We start from the raw sequence: 18739 nt of genomic DNA, 5'->3' as shown, positions 1-18739 counted from the left end.
TTCCACATGCTCTCTCTCTCTCTCTTTTACATGACCCCCTACCTCTGACTCTCTCTCTCAGAGGGAACCTTCTTTACATGACCCCCCCTCCCACCACCTCTCTCTCAGAGGGACCTTTACATGACCCCCCTCTCTCTCTCTCTCTCTCTCTCTCTCTCTCTCTCTCTCTCAAAGGAAACACTAGGAAATAGGAACCTTGTTTTTATAGGACCCCCCTCCCAACCTTGTTTAAATAAAGAGGAACATGTTAAGAAGAAAATAACATGTTAATCCAATATAAGATTTTTCGGCTAGCTGAAAGTATTAGTAGCGAAAAATGACGGACTAAGATTCATACAGCCGGCCTTAAATAATTAAAGCTACAGCGATAAATGAAGACAATGATGATGAATCAACTATAAGATTATTGCAAAAGGAAAAACCTTAACAATAAGGTCAACAAAAAATAAAAACAAAATTACAGAGGATTACAAAAGACAACTAAAATATTTTCCAATATTTTCAAATCAAATGGAAATTATGGAACAGAGAGCCACAATTAGCCAGAATAAAAGAATGCCACAACCAACCCCCATAATTGCAATTTTGGACACACAATACTTTGATGGCCAATTTTGCCAAAATCTTGGCAAATTTAATCAAAACTCAGAGAGAGAGAGAGAGAGTTAAGAGTTAGAGAGAGAAGAGGCAGATAATTGTTGGTTAGAAGAAGGGGAAGGAGGTGGAGAGGTCCAATACAGTTTGACTCCAACCAAAATCTTCTCTCTAATATGAGGTCCTTCTTCATGGTCAATCATTTGAGTATCCCACTGTAAAGCATCAGCAATTTCTTTAATTTTGAACAGAAGGTCAACATCATCTCTCAAGATTACAGTCCCTTCTGGTCTAAGTATTCTGTCCATTTCCAACAGTATGTCTTCCATATCGCATCTGTGACAATCGTGCAATCATGTGGCTCAGATTTGTACAAGGAATGCAACGACAACCATTAGGACTTGTCTCTCTCACTACATTTTGGTGATTCTGCATGTTTAAGTCGCTCGAGCCAAATGACTCGAGAGCTCAACCTTCTTTATTTATCTAGGATTCTAAACCTGGAATTTTTAATTATTATTAAAATATCATGTAATGAGTGTGAAACCTAGCATAACTCAAAAACCGGGGCATTTTGATAATTTGGCCCCGCCTTCGGAATGCATTTTGTTAATTTGGCCACACCCCAGAGCTAAAAAGCTTAAGTACTCCTGCTTGTTTCGAATTCCAAACCAAGAACAATATGAATGGGTTTGAATCGATAGTAAGTCAGGGTATTTATGTCATTTAACTCAAGTTACTCAAGTGGTCAACTCAACATGATGCCTTCACTTATTCAAGTTTTTAACCTTCAAACTAAAAAATCGGGGCAAATTTCATAGTTTTTTATAAAACAATTGATGTGCTAAACAAAATGATTAAGTATGCACATTTTGTAACCCTAGACGCATTTCCAGTTTAGATTCAAAAAGTAGTGCAAGTCTAATGATCTATAAAAAGTAAAAATTAATAATGTTGAATCACCCAAAAATTAACTAGTTTATTTCTAAAATTCAAAATCTATATTTTCAATTTCATAATCATCATGGTCGAGATGACCGGCGCATTAAATTTTATGCCTAAAATACATATCTAAGATAGACTTTTGCAAGAGATCGTATTCGAAAAGGTTTTGATTTGATTTAATACACCAAGACGTGTCCTATCTAAAAAATATATTTATTTTATTAGTATACTAGATGATCCAATCACCTAAATGAAATTTTTAATTGATTTTTAACTAGTCTAACAAGGGTTCAAAATCCAAGCAATTTCCAATCGAGATCATTGTTTCAGATGGGATTAGTAAGGACCAAACCGGTTCCGAGATGGTATAGGTCCTAGCCTAGTTTCGAAAAACCCTTTTTATTTCTTTTTTTTTAATCTAAAGTTTTTTTTAGGTTCCTTTAATTCCCCACCACATAAACCCCTATTTTAATTTTTAATTTATTTAACTTACTTTTTATATTTTTCTAAATCACTAATTAAACCAATCCAGACCATTCACAGACAAAATCATGTTGGATCGGGTCTGAGGCGGTCCAAATGGTTATCCTAAAAAAAAAAACTAAAATGGGAGTTTATAGTGTAAGGATTTCATAGTGCCGGTCAGCACTATGAAAATGCGGTTAAAAGGAGAAGGGGTATTATGGTCATAAATTTATAGACTTTAACCGGGGAAGTGCAAAAAACCATTATTGTTGGGGTTTCTTTAGTGTTTCTAATAAGTTATTTGTAAGGTAGGAGGGTGAGGGTTTCAATAATTCTTTTAAAAAAAAGCATATATATATATATATATATATATATATATATATATATATATAAAATCGACCTATACCTTATTTACTTCAAAATTAATTTAGTCCCTATCGATTTCCATCCAAATCAACCGCCTCGCCAAGATTTAAAACACCAGAGATGAGATATACCTGTTTTGGTTGATGGTGAATACTCCATTTGCATGGAGGAGGTCGTACGTCCTTGGATACGTCGACATGGCCTCACACCTGCACCAAATTCCAAGCATCACTATATCTCTCTCTTAAAAAACAAACCATTTCTCTCTCTTCAATATGGGTAAGAGAAGTGCGCATAAGAGAGAGAATTTAGAGAGAGAGAGAAGCCAATATCTAAGGTCAACCCCGTCAAGGCCAGAAACATCGGGTTAAACAAATGTAGAATAGAGAGAGAAAACAGGACATTTTGGGTCGTGCAATGGGGAAAATTTAGCCCATTTCTCACAAGGCTCACGACTTGGGAGATTCTAGAGAGAGAGACACACACGTTTTCTCTTCTAAGCTGTTGCCGACGTGCCATTACTACAAACTAGTGCATAGTGTGAACTTATTAACTCAGTAGAGAGATACACTTCTAGAGAGAGAGAGAGACACGCCTACAGAAGAGAGAGAGAACTAAAGAGATGGATAACTAGAGAGAGAATTAAAATAGAGATAAAAATAAGTGGAGAGTGATTAGCATGGAGCCGTGTTCGTCAAATCCGCCGGTCCAACTCAGAACCAGACAATCAAATTGGAAGCAAGAACTGACCGATCCAATTTTGATGGTCCGGCCGGGTATTTAAAAAATACTCCAAAACATATCTATAAAATCCTAAAAAATAATTGATTTATTTGTAATTTGTTTTTAAATATTTTTTATCATTTTGAAAAATATTTTTTATCATTTTAGCAAAGATTAGAAAGTACTTATTTTTATATTTTTCCATCTTTTTTTAAAAAAATTTGAAAATACCTAAAATCCATTTTCTTCACTACTTTTCAACTTAACTTCATTTGGATATGCTTTATTTAGTTAGGCCTTAAATATATTTTTCATATTTTTTTTTAAAAAATTAGCTGTTTATAGGTTTCTAACACTTTATGGACCAGCCGGGACACATCCGGTTAGGCCGGTTCAAGGTTTACCAGTAACTCGGACCCGGTCCTTGGCCGGTTTCTGAGGCCGGTTCGATTTTTCGAACACCGGTACTGAGAGAGCTAGAGAGAGATAACTGAAGAGTGATAGATAACTAGAGAGAGAAAGGGAGCTAACCAGTCATGGTAAGTGCCAATAAACCCTCTCTCATAGACAACTCCAAGTGTATCAACCTTGGCTTGAGGGGGAACAACATTCATCACCCAAACAGGATCTTCAATGAGTGCAGCAGCAAACCCTCCTAAATGGGCATTCATGTCCAAAATATTTCGATACAGCCCCTTCTGCCCTAATTGATATACAACCATCTTATAATATGAAACCCTCTTTTTCCAATCCTCAGTGTCTTTGATGAAAGCTTCACCATTAATTCCTTCAACACTTCCACCAAGTACTCTGGGGGGCACAGCCATTAATCTCTCAGGCCATCTCTTCAATTCACCACCTGCAACTTCTTTTATATCATTCACCTCTGGCAATGGTGTCATGCATGTATCCATATCTCTGTACCTGAATCACCAGTGAAATTAGGCATGCTTCAGTTTTAAATAAATGTATCAAAATATAACTAAAAATTTGAACTATTTAACAATGGATGAATTTATTTCATAACTATCGACAGCGGACAGGACCGGTGGTTTGACCGAGACTGGTGCCTTGATCGATCTAATCTAAAAGACTGACTAGCTAAATAAAGATGAGTAAAATTTATTAATATATTCCATATTTTTAAATTATTTTTATTTTTATTTATATATTTTTAATTCCAATCTAACTAATTTAACCCACAGTCAGACCGACTTTGACTGAACCTAACACCTCGTTGGTCGGTCTGGTCGTGATATTACAATATATGAGGCAACATGCGAACTCACTTGTAAAAAGTAAGATTGCATTGTACTACATTGCCTATTTTAGCTAGATGATATAAATTTAAAAGGTCTTTTAAGCTAGTGTCAAAATTTAACAAATTAAAGATAAATGCCAAATCTACAACATCCAACTAAAATAGAGGTTGTAGATGAATGCAAGAATACTTTTATAGGTTTGCCACCGTGTACAAATTGTTTCCTTTTAATATTTTACCTTAAGTGAAATTTGATAAATTTCAAAGCCATTTTGAGGTGTCATTTGATGTGCTACCCAAATTTTGATCAAAAGTACATCGAGCTATTTAAAATTACATAAAAAAAAATGTGAGTAAGATATTAAATAGTTTGAATCTTAGTATAGTTTGATAAATTTCCTTTAATTTCACTAAGGGATTGGAATTATAAGGTTCAGATATCTAGTCATACAGAGTGTAACATTAAACAAGAGTATTAACTCAATATTATCAAGATTGCTTTATTTTTTTCAAATTTGTGCTTATTTTATAGGATTTATAAGGTCAGTATAATTAAGTCACACAGAGTTTAACATTAAAAGCATTAAAAAAGTGAAGCTGTAGTTATCAAATTTCCTTACTTCTTTTCAAAGTGTCCACACCTTTCTTAAAAAAATATTTTCATCATTTTGTGGAGGAAAAGTGACATTCACACTGAAAAACAAGGATATGCTTCAGGGTGTCATGCTACACTATTATAAAATATGACTGCCTCTCAACGTAAATATCACTTTAACCCCAACAAATGATAAAATTACCTCTAAAAAATTAACAGGCAAAAAAAAAAAAAAAAAGGAGGAACAAAGACGGCATTTTGGCGAAAATAATTTGTAATATTGACCACACTAATATCATGAAACAAAACACATGACTAAACATATCAACTATAATTATGCTTATTATAGATAATAAACCATCTAGCTTTTGACTCTCAATCAACTTCGGTTGTTGAATGTGAAATCGCACTATTAGAGCATCAAGGGAAAAAAAAAAGAATTTCAAACCTTGTGAACATCACAAATTGCCAGACTTTTCTCATAACACTTAGCTCAAAATCGAAAAAGAAAAAAAAAAGAATTTCAAACCTTGTGAACATCTCAAACCGCCGGATTCTTGAGCCAAAGGGAAATAGCCTTGTAATATATAATCCCCTTTTTCTCCCCATACAAAAAGACAATGTTCTTAATTGTATCATACAAAATGACCGTCAGAAATTCTTATCTCAAAATTGATTTTTCAGACACACAAAATTCCATACACTATTTAAATAAAAAGGAATTGAGATTTTAAGTGATATTAAATATTTTTATAATGAATTTAATAAAAAATATTAAAAACAATTCATTAAATCAGATACTAGTGTCGTATTCTTAATGTGTCGACACACATGTCTGAGTCCCGAGAGAGCGCACATGTGTATCACTCATGATGCATCGTTGAGCAATCCACTCAATATGTAATATGAGTATGCACATAAATCTTATACATTGGACTTTTTCAACACATGGACTACTTTAGATGTCCAACTTTTAGACGTAAAAGAGGGCCACCATTCATTTAAAATATTCTCTAGAGCACCCCATTATACTTTTGCTTTATGCATTATTTTCGTCCTATAAGTAGGGGTGAAAACAGGTCTGGTTGAGTCCGACCGGACCTAGATCTAAACCCAAAAACCAAAAATATAGTGTGGGACCCAATCTCATATCCGACCAAATAATCAAAACATTTATATATTCTACCATATTTAAATGTATTTCATATATTGAAATCCAAAAAATATTAACGGACCCAAACCCAGACCCGACCCGGTCCAATTTTTGAACCATACCCGGACCGGGATCATGATCAGGTCTAACTATATGGGAAGGAAAAAAAAAAAACCCAACTCAAAATTGGTTCGGATTTTGGAATATTACAAAAAGGAAGAAGTGCACCATCCAAGTTTGCTACCATTCCCAAGAAAAGTCATAAATGTTCAGGCAAAAATATCATAATTACACTCTTTTTTTCTTTGAAAAACATTACCCAACTTTTTTTTGGTAAAAAACCACCAACCTTGCTATAGAAAAAAAAATACAACATGGCTAAATACAATGAACAGACCTATGCTTACATACAATGAACTGCCCTGCAAGGCATGCCTATGCGCACGCCTACACAAGGATTCTTCCATAAATTGGCCAACTCATATGTTGGCCCTCATTCTCATACTAAATACTTAATTCTTATAACATTCAAAAATAAATAAATAAACCCCAATTCTTATCAAAAAATCGTGTGGCACCTTAATTTCAAATAATAATAATAAAACCCTCAATTATCAAATAAAACGCACGCGTGGACTGAAAAGTCTCTTATCCACGTACAACCATTCAGTTTGGACTACGTCATATCCAACCGTCAAAAATAAAGTAATCCTTTTTAAAAGATGGAAAAAGTTTGTTGAAATCTTGTACAGCTATAGATGCACCTCAAAAATCGTTCGAAAAAGATTGTTTTGATGTTGAAAACCTTGCGATCGACCATCGCAACATCGAAACCGATGACTATGAAAAATACAAAGATTTCGGATCTAAAAAATAGTACATTTTATAATATATTATCTACACCGTCCATTCTCGAGATTTTTATATGTTTATAGATCTACTTGATTTTAACTATTTTTCTAATATAAAATTCTATAATTAGATATAAAAATATATTTTAAGATAATCCTAATAGCATTTTACATCAAAATTATATAGTATGATTATAATTTAAGGTTGCATCCTTATGGAAACCGCAACCTTAAAAGATTACTTGAAATTTGGGACATAGATTTATTTCTATTTCTATTGAGACCACCAAATAAAATAAAATAAAATAAAAAACTATTTTGAATAACAAAAGTTAACCAAAATACCCCTAAATGTTCTAAGAGTATTCAGGTTGATTTTTGTTTTTTAAAATATTTTTTCTTTTCATTTTTATTCGGTACACGCTATAAAATTGAATCTACACCCCAAACTTTCGATAACGAATTTTTTAAAAGAAAAACAAAAACTATACTCTATGGCCCTTGGATAATGCTAGGTTGAATCACTTGGTTGTGCGCCCTTCAAGTGTTCAGAGACATGTGCCCTGTACGAGATCGGGTCCGGCAACCCGACTAGTCCAATTTTTTGACCCATACCCAGATCTGGATCGAGTCTATCCCTCAGGTTCCAAGTCAGGTCTAGGTCTAGGTCCATGGCCACCCCCAAAAATGACTTCACAAGATCGGCCTAAATTAGCCCCATAATTTACATAAATGGGAGCATGCACCATTCACCATAGAGCACATAAAAAATATTCCCCTTAATGAGCATCCACCTTTCTTTCTTTCTTTTTTTTAAGCTCATTTTCGAAATCCATCACTAAATAAACCAAGATAAATCATATTTTTCAAACTAAACAAGAATTTCGTGTCAAACAATTTCATTATGAGATTTCAAAAAGTTTTGGGTAGAAGTTCAAAAATAAAAAGAATTTGGCTCTTAAAACAATTCCATGATAGGATTTCAAAATAGAACATTCAAAAGATACAAAAATTTGGTTGTTAAGAAAATTCCATTACAAGATCTCAAAAACCTTGGATCAAAACAATCAAGAATTTGGTTGTCAAAAACAATTTCATGATAAGATTTCACAATTCTTGTATAGAAGCTTACCATGCCGAGTCCGACTCCGAATCCAAGGCTTTGCAAAATTGTGGGTTCTTGAAGACCTTGCGGTTGATTTTACAGTGGACATGGTTCGAGGGCTTCTGCCAAACAGCTATGTCACCCCTCTCTTTGATCTTCTTCCAACAGAGGCTTCGAGCCACCGCCTCGATCGCATTTTGTTCAGCCATGAGATCCTTCGTTGTTCTCTGCCAACCTTTCCAATGTGTCTTCCAATTTATCGGCGGTCCTGAAAGAATCCAATATCCGCCGGGCCGAAGAATTCGATCCACCTCTATAAGGTTTTGCCCATCTGTAGTTTCAGTTATCCACGTGTTAAGACTGTATCACTGATTCAAATTAACGACAAAATGGAAGTAAATCCAAAGATAAAAAGAGCAATGAGACTATGGTATGGATGCTCACATTGCGAACATTGCTACAGTGTACTCGCCCTAGAGTATACTATACTTTCCCACGAATAGTGAACATGCCATTGTGGCTTTCATGGTCCGTATACCTTTCCATTTTCCCTGAGGTTTCTTCCAAATAGGCATTCAACAGTGATTTATTTTACCTTCTAAAATTTGCATCTAGCACTTCCAACTTGATCGGACAGTTGAGAATGAGATAACAGCCACTAATTTTGGGCCAGCCAGTAATAGTGTTCTAGACGCACTCCAACCATCCAATTCAAATGAGACATATTGTTATCGACTTACTCCCAAACGTCTGATTAAGATCAGACCGGGGACACATGATTTATGTTGGAGCATAATGCGTATATACTCATAAGTAAAAATACGTATTTGGGATGAATTTTTCGGTCTTCAATTTTGAGAACCGCTTAAAAATCATTAGATGATTATTTCCAACAGAAAAAAATTTGAATTTTTAGGTTTTTTGACATTTAGATCTGTCACTTCAAAAATTAGACGGTGACTCTTCAATCTTGAGACATTATTTTTTCTAGTACACAGTGGGTTCAATTCTCCTTTTTATTTTATTTATTTTTTTGTCCCCTAGGATTCATCTGTAGAGGTTACATCCCCAAAATTTGGGGTCCTAAAATTACTTCCATAACGGGTCTACCCAAATGAGTAAATGGACAGTATATTCCCACAAGGCTATAAAGTCTTTTGGGCACATAAAAAGGTTTCCCTTATTTTGGTTGAATCTATGGGTAGGGGTGCCAATCCGAGACGACCTTGATCTGGACCCAAACCTGACCTAGGTCAGGTCCAAGTGGTCGGATCCAAATGACGATCCAAAGTCATTTAGACCCAGATCCGAGCCTAGAAATTTCTTTAAAAAATAGAAAAATTATTTTATATATATATATTACATATTTAAAAATATATATACTAAATAATATAGCCAATTTGTCCAGCCAAGTCAGCCCAGCCAAGTCAGCCAACGAATTAGCCAACTAAATATATACTATATGTGAGAGTAACAAGTTAGCCAACTAGTCCACCAAGTCAAATTGAGTTGGTGAAAAACACACTTATCAAAGACCCAAAAGGCAAATCAATCACTTCCCCACCCCCCAAAAATAAAAATAAAAAAACAAAACAAAACAAAAAAGTTGGGTGAACCTTAAGCTTAAAGCTTGCAGAAAAGGACTCAGTTATGCATACCATGAAGGTGCCAAGGGATGAGGCAACGAGAGCAATGGGCCATGTCAAAGGCCCTACAAGGGTAGGGGAGTCTTTTTGAAGCCAAAACCCCAATCATGGCTGGGACCCCACGTTCTAAGGCAAATTGCACTTGGGCCTCATGGGTGTCCCTTGGGGCAAAAGACATGGCCAATATGTCCCTTGACATGAGATAAGCACCCCAACTAGCAACCTGCACCACCAACAAAAACTTTATTCAAAAAAAGTTTATCTTCAATCACCAAAAAAAAAACAAAAAAAATCATATATATATATATATAGAAATTTATCAAAAGAAATGTAAGTTTCAAAAATCTAACAGCTTAGGTTTTCAACTATTTTGATGGGTATTTTGAAATTAAATTAAAAGATAATGGAAAAAATGTGGGTAGGAGTGGCAAAGTTAAGTCGGATTCAACCCCGGACCCGAATAGTGTTCAGGTCCATGAATTGGACCCGGACCCGACCCACCGGGTCCAAGTTTTAGATCATACCCGGACCCAGATAGAGTCTACCCCTCAGGTCCTAGGCCAGGTCTAGGTCCGGGTCGGCATCCAAGTCCATTGCCAACCCTTAAATGTGGGTATTTTGACAACTAAATCAAAAGGTACGAATAAAATGTTAGATAGTTGATTTTTAGGTGTATTTTGATAAAATTTCAAAAACACTTAAATAAAATTCATTCGGCTAAGAATTCCGATATAGCAATTTTAAAATCCAACAAGCAATTTCGCTGACCACCAAAAAGGTTCACTAAAAAGTTATTCTACACACGCACGCATCACAGAGAAATTCCTTTTTCCGTATTTCAGGACTTGAAAGTCTTTCGTCGTTATTTTTTTTTCAACTCATCTTTGTGCTTCAAACTCATCTGTGTGCTTCAGAACTTGAAGGTCTGATTATCGACAAAAAACTCAAAATGAATTTGAGGTTTCAGAATTTGGAGGTCTGAATTTCGACAAAGAGCCCAAAATGAATTTGAGGTTTCGACAAAAAGCCCATTGAATAAGAATCCATATTGAGGTTTCTAAGAAATTTGAACTTCTTGGTCCAAGTAATCAGATGAGGTCGTCCCAAACTCAACTTTATACTTTCAAGGCCCAATTGATTTGGGTAAATTTAAAAAAATAATAAAAGATAGAAAAGAAGTTATGAATGTAATTACATTGTTCTATTTATGGGTTTTTTTTTTTTAAGTTATATCCGAGTAAATTTCTCAATTAAAAAAAATGACTAGACTGAGAAAATCAACGTAGTAAGGATTAGAATCCAATTAGCAACCTGCGTGACCACCAAGAAGGTTCACTAAAAAGTTATTCTGAATCACAAATTATATAAAAAGCAAAAAAAATCAATGGGAGACAAAATCAATAGAGTACGGATTAGAAATACTCAAAAAAATAGAGTAAAGATTAGAATCCAACTAGCAACCTGAAGGACCACCAAAAAGGTCCACTAAAAAGTTCTTGTCAACCACAAATTAAAAAAGCGAAATCATTGGGGTTAGAAAATTAAGATAGTGAGGATTAGAATCCAACTAGCAACCTGCATGAAAACCAAAAAGGTTCAATAAAAGTTGATATAAATCACAATTAAAAAAGGATAAAATAAAATAAAATCCAATTAGGATTATATTAAGAACACCCCCACATAAATATGAATCTAGGCCCTTTCTAGCCTAAAAGTGACATCTCTCTAAAGCCTTTTTTGTACCACAAATGTTCACATGCCAATAAGATTTAAGTAAGATTCAATGAAAGGGGTGAGCCTTCTTAGCATTGACTGATAAATTAATCAACACCCAAAGAGTCTTAATAATAATAATCACAAAACACCACCCCCCACTTGTCTCATGTTATATGTCTCAATACATTATTTGTTTCTCTCTCTCTCTCTCTCTCTCTCTCTCATTTGTTATCATAACCATTTTGTCTCAATAGACAAAATTCCATTTAAGATCTTTCTCTCTCTCTCTTAAGATCTTTGGTGGTCTCTCTCTCTCATAAGTTCTTTGGTGGTCTCTCTCTCTCTCCAAATGACGTAAAGGAATTTTATTATAATTAAAAAAGCCAATTCAAAAGAAAGAAAGAAAAAAAGCCAATTCAAAGGAAAGAAAATAAAAGCCAACTCAAAAGATAGAAAAAAAAAAAAACCAATCCAATAGATTCATATAACTAGAATTCCATGTTCCTAGACCCCCACAATTCACATTTAAAAAATACTTTCAGAAGAAATTACACTTATTTTTCTAAAATGTATGGGAGTGGAGAAAAAAACTGGAATTAGAGAGAGAATTTCTGGAGAGAGGGAGACAAGTCTCCAAATAAAACACTCAAAAAGGGTATTTTGGTCATTTTTTAGTCAGGGGCAGGCACTAGAAGACTTGAAGCCATTGAATTTCTCATATTTTTGCACTTCTTACCTTTCTATGATTCATCCCCCTTGGAAGCATTAAGCCGTCTGATTAGACCAAATTAATGAATCCATTTTAAACCAAAAAAACAGTGGCGAATTTGCCCTTACTTCGTCCAAGACACAAGGCAAAGCCTGAAAAATAAATTAGTTTAAAGTGAAATTTACCCAAGTAAAAAAAAAAGAGGTAAAAATTTGATTATGCCACGTTCTCTATAATTTCCATGAAGGAGCATGCATTTCTTCTTAATTTCAGCCAAAATACCACTAAAGAAACTGAAGGGGTAACCAAAAATTGGAAAATTTATGAAATTAAGAAACAAATTGAGTTATTGAAGAGAAAAAGAAAAAGAAATTGCAAGAGAGATTCAAATGAATAAAAAAAGGGGGGGCCAGGTATTGCAAAAAGCCAGAAACAAAGAGAATAAGGCCAAGCTTTCTTTTCCCAATTGAGCAACCCAACAAAAAAATAAAGGACAATGAAATAAAAACCTACTTAAAAAACAAGAAAATGAAACAAAAACCCCCATTCAAAAAACAAGAAAATGAAACAAAAAACTCATTCAAAGAGTATCAATGTCCCCACAGATAAGCCCATCTCTCAATTAATGCATCAAAAGGAATAAAAAGATCGATTTTTCGTAATTTAAAAATCCATAAGAAAAAAAGGAAAGAAGATAAACCCAACCTATATAAACAGACAAATTAAAAGATAAAAAACACACAAAAGATATTAATACACAGTCAAAATGCTAAAATAAAAAAAAAAAGGGTTAAAAAAAACAAATTTTTAGAAGTAAAAAAAGAATTACAAGAGAGAGACCCTTCTGATGAACATATCTCTGCAATTCTCTGCAATCATCCAAAAAAAAAACTAAAAAAAATATCTTTTTTTTTATAATATTTCAAAAATAAATCGATGAATTTTGAATTTTTGACAAATCAATGAAATTCATGTTAACTATTCAACAACAAAAAAAAATCAAGTTTTAAAATTTGATAAGAATCTAGAGGGAGAGAGAGCTAAGAGAAAGTGGTTGACCCACCTCATAGACCTCCAATTTTCAGCGACTCCACAGAGAGAGAGAAACCCAAACGAAATCAAGAGAGAGAAACCAACGAAGGAATTTAGGAGAGAGACCCAACGTCAACACATAACAGAGAGAGAAACCCAAAAAACAATTAACCTCGTAAAAGAATTTAGAGAGAGAAACCCAACAAAATAATTTAGAAAAAGAGAAACTCACCCCACAACCAGTATCAATGGCGGTCCTAATCGACCCGTTCCGTAGAGGAACCAATTTCTCAATATCATCAATATAAGCATCTGCCCCCCTCGGAAACATCGTCCCGCCACCCGGAAACCGGAACCTTTCTCCCTCGACTCTTATCCAATTCTGCACCGCCTTCTCGACGCTGAGCTCTCTGTGAGGAACGTTATTGAACCAGGCAAAATCCCTGCTCTGAGGCCATGGAAATGGCCTCTTGTACCCGAACGGAGCCGGGATCCTGCACTTCAAGAGCTCACCTTTCTCGGGGCAATGCCTCTCCCTGTAAATGAGCCTCTGCCTCTCGAACTTCAGCGACCGGTCTCGGTCCTCACACGGGGTGTACTCGCTGAGCCTCGGCTCGCACGGTGGGAACAACCGGGCCTTAGCTGCAGCTGCATCCGACTCAGAGTCGGGCTCCGCCATGTGGTGGCGCTCGAAGTCCAGGATGACGGATTCCGTCAGATTGCAGCCGCGGACAAAGCCAGCAGTTGGGGTGGCGGTGGGCCTGGACCCATAAGACTGATTATAGTTTCCGAGGAGGTAGAATAGGAAGCAGAGGGTGACGGTAACTGTGACAGAGAGGATTTTTGGGCGGCGAAACCAGGAATGAGACTTAACGGCACCAAATAGTGACGCCTTCACCATGGCTGAAACAGTCTCGGTCTTCTCTCTGCTCTCTCTCTCTGAGACCTCTCTATTTTCTCTCTCTAAGACCTCTCTATTTTCTCTCTCTAAGCCACCATTTTATGCCTCTCTGATTATCCTCTTTTGTCTTCTCTTTCTCTCTCTAAGCCTCCATTTTATGCCTCTCTGATAATCCTCTTTGTCTTCTCTTTCTCTCTCTAAGCCTCCATTTTATGCCTCTGATAATCCTCTGTGTCTTCTCTTTCTCTCTCTAAGACTCAATTTTCTATCTCTATGACTCTTTGCCTTCTCTCTCTCTCTCTCTCTCTAAGCCTCGTGGGGTGGTGTTTCAGAGAGAGAAAGTGGGGGTGAGGCGGCTTTAAGTAGAGAAGAAGAAAGCATAATTTCCATGAGAATAACGTAAATACCCCTGGGTTTTCTTAATATTGAATACACTGCCCTGGGGTGACACTCTGTGCTTTCACTAATCGAACCAGAGATGGCTACCCCTGACTTATACCAAATGACATCCATGCCCTTGTTTCATGGAAATTATCACCATGCCCCTTGGCATGATTGGGGTGAATATGGAATTTTTTATTTTGTGTGCTAATTTTGGGGATTTTGAAATAAATGAAATGGATTCGTAATTAAGACAAGATATTTTTCATTTTTTTGTTTTTATTTAAAGTTGGAAAATTAAATAGCATCATTTACTAAACTACATTCGAAATGAGCCAAGAGGGATGGATTAGATGATCCATTTGTGTACAATGTATTATAGATGAAATACAGTGTAATTGTGTACAATGTACTATATATCACTTGTCTGGTGTAGTTATTGTCGGACAAAAGAGCAATTAAAAAAAAAAAAAATCATATTGCTTTGTGTCTTTATTATATGTGGTAGGTAGATCAATAATCATCCAATTTTGATCATATAACTGAAGTAAATTGAGATTAATTCGTAAAGTGGGATGTATTTGTCAGTTTATTAACAGTTCTAACATTGTTGTTAAACTCACGTGTCACCCGATTGAATTATTTGATATTTTTAGACATATTTAATGATATACGTGTGAAGATACTTTAAAAAGCACACTCAACGAAGAGAGTATGAGGTGTTAATAATGTGTGCGATATAAATCTGTAAGGGAAATTTGTCAAAATACTCTTAAGATATTAACTATTTAACATTTTACACAGCTTTTGATTTAATTTCGAAACGCAGAGCAAGATACATATTATTCTTAGCGGAATGATAGAGAAAGGAAAAAAAACGTAAATACTGAAAAAATAACGTGTATTTTGATAATACCCAAAACCCATGAACCTAAACCCTAAATGTTATGATCTTGGGCCGTGCAATGGCGGTAGGTGTCCTGGTTGCATAGGTTGTAATTTTGATAAAGTTTCCAAATTTATAATTAAATCTAAGCATAGAAGTCACCTTAGGCTATGAAGAAAGGATGATTCTGATATTTTTTAAGAGAAAAGTTTATATAATGTTGCAACCATAAAATGTAGAATTACAGATGCACCTCAAAAATCTACCACAAAGGTTGTTTTAATGTTGAAAAAATCCTCTATTTGATCATATCGACATCAAGATGTATGAATTTAAAAGAAAAAAGTTTTTGAGTATCATAAATAGTGCATCTTGCAACATATCATCTAGGCTGTCCATTTTCAATATTTTTATATGTTTATAGATCTCCTTGATTTTAACTATTTTTGGAGTTTAACATTTTCTAATTAGACACAAAAATAGATTTTAAGATAATCTTAAGAATTTTTTACAACAGATAAAATTTAAAGGTGCGCCTTAATTGGATTGTTTAAGATCGCAATCTTATTGAAACCGCACCCTTTTTTTTAATGTATTTTTGGGCTAATCGTCCTAATAGCATTGACATTTTCATTAGGAAATTTATCAAAATAAGCATAAAGCATTAACTATTCAAATATATATATATATATATATATATATATATATATATATATATATATATATATATATATATATATATATATATATATATATATATATATATATATATATATATATATATATATAATCTCAAAATGTTCATCAAAAGCTGATTTCGAGTTGGAATAGTAGAAAAAGTTATCGAATGTTAAATATTTAAAAATTGAGGAGTATATTGATAATTTCCCTTTTTTATTTTGATTTTTATAGAGTTTTATTTTTGGAAATAAAACGGTTTTTGGCTTTTGTTGGTCGGTGGATATAATGTGCTTCACCTTTCTACTCTTCATTTATATTTCAACTGCTATAGTGGGAAAGCATGATGTTGGCATGCAGGTCTATCAGCTGTATATTTAATATTTATATTTTTCAGTTTTTCTATTGGGATAACAGTTTTTTAGGCTTTATAAAGAAGTTTCTCAAATCTTATTAGTAAATACAATTTTAGCCTGAAAATGTGTGCAAATTGATCATGTTGACTTTAACAATTATATAAATAAAAACTAATAATTTTAAATTTTAAAAATAATCTATTTTGAACTAAATATCAGTAAAATCTGAACAATTATCTAGGCTTCCATTCCCATTGACATATTCGACAACCACTAACTATTTTTAGAAACGGGCAAGAGCCTCTAATCCCCATTGATCTACCCAAAAAAAATAATCTAAACAACTTTTAGAGCTTTATTTTCACATTTAGTGGAGGATTTAGATTTGAAGACCAACATAAAGAACTGCATTTTATGATGAGTTTTGAAGGACAACGTTGCCAAATGTCACAAATCAGTGACACTGCGAAAACCAGGCCCTCTTATTTTTAGCTAATTATTAGCATCATTAACATTATGCCAAAATATTTCCCTTGTTCAAACTTCAATAGGGCCCTCAGTTTGTTATGCAATAATTTATTTTATACATCGTTTTCATATTTGAAATTATTCTAATACTTAATTTATAATCCAATATTTTAAATGAGTCAAATAGCCCCAATAGTGGGGTTATTCAAGGAAGAAGGATCTTGGGCAGCTCACTATGGGGAAGGGATTGTCGTTTTTCTAATCTCCAATTTATAAATTCCTAGTTGTTTTTAAATATTATTGTGGTAAATCCCTTTAAAATGTTTTATAATTGTTTTAATATTTCATTTTGTTGTTATTTTTAATATTGGGAAGAAGGGAGGGAGGTAGCTTGCCTGCTCAGTAATGCCGCGTTTGCACCGATACGCTCTTGTATGTAATTTCCACGTGATAGCTATGAATATGTACCAAATTGCCCTTTTAAAGACCAAACTATCACCTATTGTTTTGCTTTTTGGGTGCGGTTTGTACAGATCTTAGGCTCTAAACAACTAAATTAGAGCCAACCTTTAAATAGTATCGAGAAAAGTGATTTTTATTATGAAAATCTTTGTGATAGCCTTAAAATATATTTTGATATTTATTTATGAAGTTTAAAGTTTCAAAAATAGTGTAAATCGGTTGATCTATGAAACCTTGAAACTCTTGAAAATTGAGGATCAAAAAATGTGTTACAAAATATACTATTTCCAAAACTTGAAATCCATTTTTTTCTCATGTCCATGCATCTTGATGTCAAGATGATCAATTTGAGGGTATTAGAACATCAAAACAACCTCTTCTAGTAAAATTTTTGAGGTAGGCTCTAATTTGATTATTTAGAGCCTCGGCTCTATATAAACTTTCCCCTATTTTTGTTGCTACTAGAGAATTTACGGGCGGCAATGGACCCTACCAGACTTGGGATCCAACGAATAGATCTAACCTGGGGTCTGGGTATGGGTCCAAATTTTAGACCCGAAAGGTTGGGTCCAGGTCCACAACCTGGACCTGAATACTGCTTCCGGGTCCGGGTCTAGCTGGATCTAACCCATTACCACCCCTACTAGGGATGGAAATGGGTCGGGTGGAGTCCAATTCAACCGGACCTGACTAGTTATAAGTTGGATTGAAACTTGATTTGGACCTCAGTCAGGTCCAACTCAATTGGACCCAAACCCGCCCACTAGGGCAATCAGGTTTGGGTATATACATGAAAATATGAAAGACATAGTATACATTTTATATTATATAATTAATATTATTAGTATAGAGCAGCGTTTTAAAAAACGCCGAGTCGAACCGGACTCGCCCGGTTCGACTCGAAAATAGTGAAAAAGGAACCGGATCGCCAAAAAATCGGAAATCGTCCGGTTCTAGAGAGAACCGGACGATTCTATACAGTGAATCGCCGATTCACTGTACGGAATCGGCGAGTACGAACAGTGAATCGGCGATTCCGTACGGATTTTTTTTTTTTTTTTTTTTTTTTTTTTTTTTTTTTTTTTTTTTTTTTTTTTTTTTTTTTTGGTAATCCATGATAGATTTTTTTGTAATCCATGATCGAATTTTTTGGTTTTTTGTAACCCATAATAGAATTTTTTGTAATCCATGATCGAAATGTTTGTTTTCTTTTCTTGTAATCCATGATCGATTTTTTTGTTTTTTTTTTTTTTTTTGTAACCCATGATAGAATTTTTTGTAATCCATGATCGAATGTTTTGTAATATATGATCGAAATGTTTGTTTTTTTTTTGTAATCCATGATCGAAATGTTTGTTTGTTTTTTTTTAATCCATGATTGAATTTTTTGTTTTGTGCTTTTTTTGTAACCCATGATAGAGTTTTTTGTAATCCATGATTGAATTT

The 18739-nt window shown here is 34.3% G+C and overlaps 1 protein-coding gene across 3 annotated transcripts; it reads right to left on the bottom strand.

Moving 5' to 3' along the window:
- Nucleotides 1-384: 384 nt before the first annotated feature.
- On the bottom strand, nucleotides 385-13893 carry LOC18447734 (S-adenosyl-L-methionine-dependent methyltransferases superfamily protein). 3 transcript variants are annotated; one of them, XM_006857821.4, is made up of 6 exons: nucleotides 13394-13893; nucleotides 9717-9927; nucleotides 8086-8389; nucleotides 3625-4017; nucleotides 2502-2579; nucleotides 385-930 (listed from the first exon to the last, which is right to left on the bottom strand). In XM_006857821.4, exons 1-6 carry the CDS (start codon nucleotides 13838-13840, stop codon nucleotides 666-668), a joined length of 1698 nt encoding a protein of 565 aa, XP_006857883.2. In that variant the 5' UTR covers nucleotides 13841-13893; the 3' UTR covers nucleotides 385-665. The 3 variants fall into 3 exon arrangements, with proteins under 3 accessions (XP_006857883.2, XP_088704458.1, XP_088704459.1); XM_088848332.1 differs by lacking the exon at nucleotides 2502-2579; XM_088848333.1 differs by lacking the exon at nucleotides 9717-9927.
- Nucleotides 13894-18739: the final 4846 nt, after the last annotated feature.

This window comes from Amborella trichopoda, chromosome 9 (genome assembly GCF_054954075.1).
Source record: "Amborella trichopoda isolate Santa Cruz 75 chromosome 9, AtrichopodaSantaCruz75HAP2 v2.0, whole genome shotgun sequence".
Taxonomy (NCBI): Eukaryota; Viridiplantae; Streptophyta; class Magnoliopsida; order Amborellales; family Amborellaceae; genus Amborella; species Amborella trichopoda.
This window is presented reverse-complemented; position numbering and strand designations above follow the sequence as displayed.

What these genes read in the sequence shown, in the direction of transcription:
- LOC18447734 (XM_006857821.4), bottom strand. Translation starts at nt 13,840, where the DNA reads ATGGCGGAGCCCGACTCTGAGTCGGATGCAGCTGCAGCTAAGGCCCGG. An exon ending in CCATTGATACTGGTTGTGGG is followed by an intron (nt 9,928 to 13,393) that starts GTGAGTTTCTCT and finishes TTGGTGGTGCAG; the next exon opens with GTTGCTAGTTGGGGTGCTTA. An exon ending in TTCACCATCAACCAAAACAG is followed by an intron (nt 931 to 2,501) that starts GTATATCTCATC and finishes CGATTGTCACAG; the next exon opens with ATGCGATATGGAAGACATAC.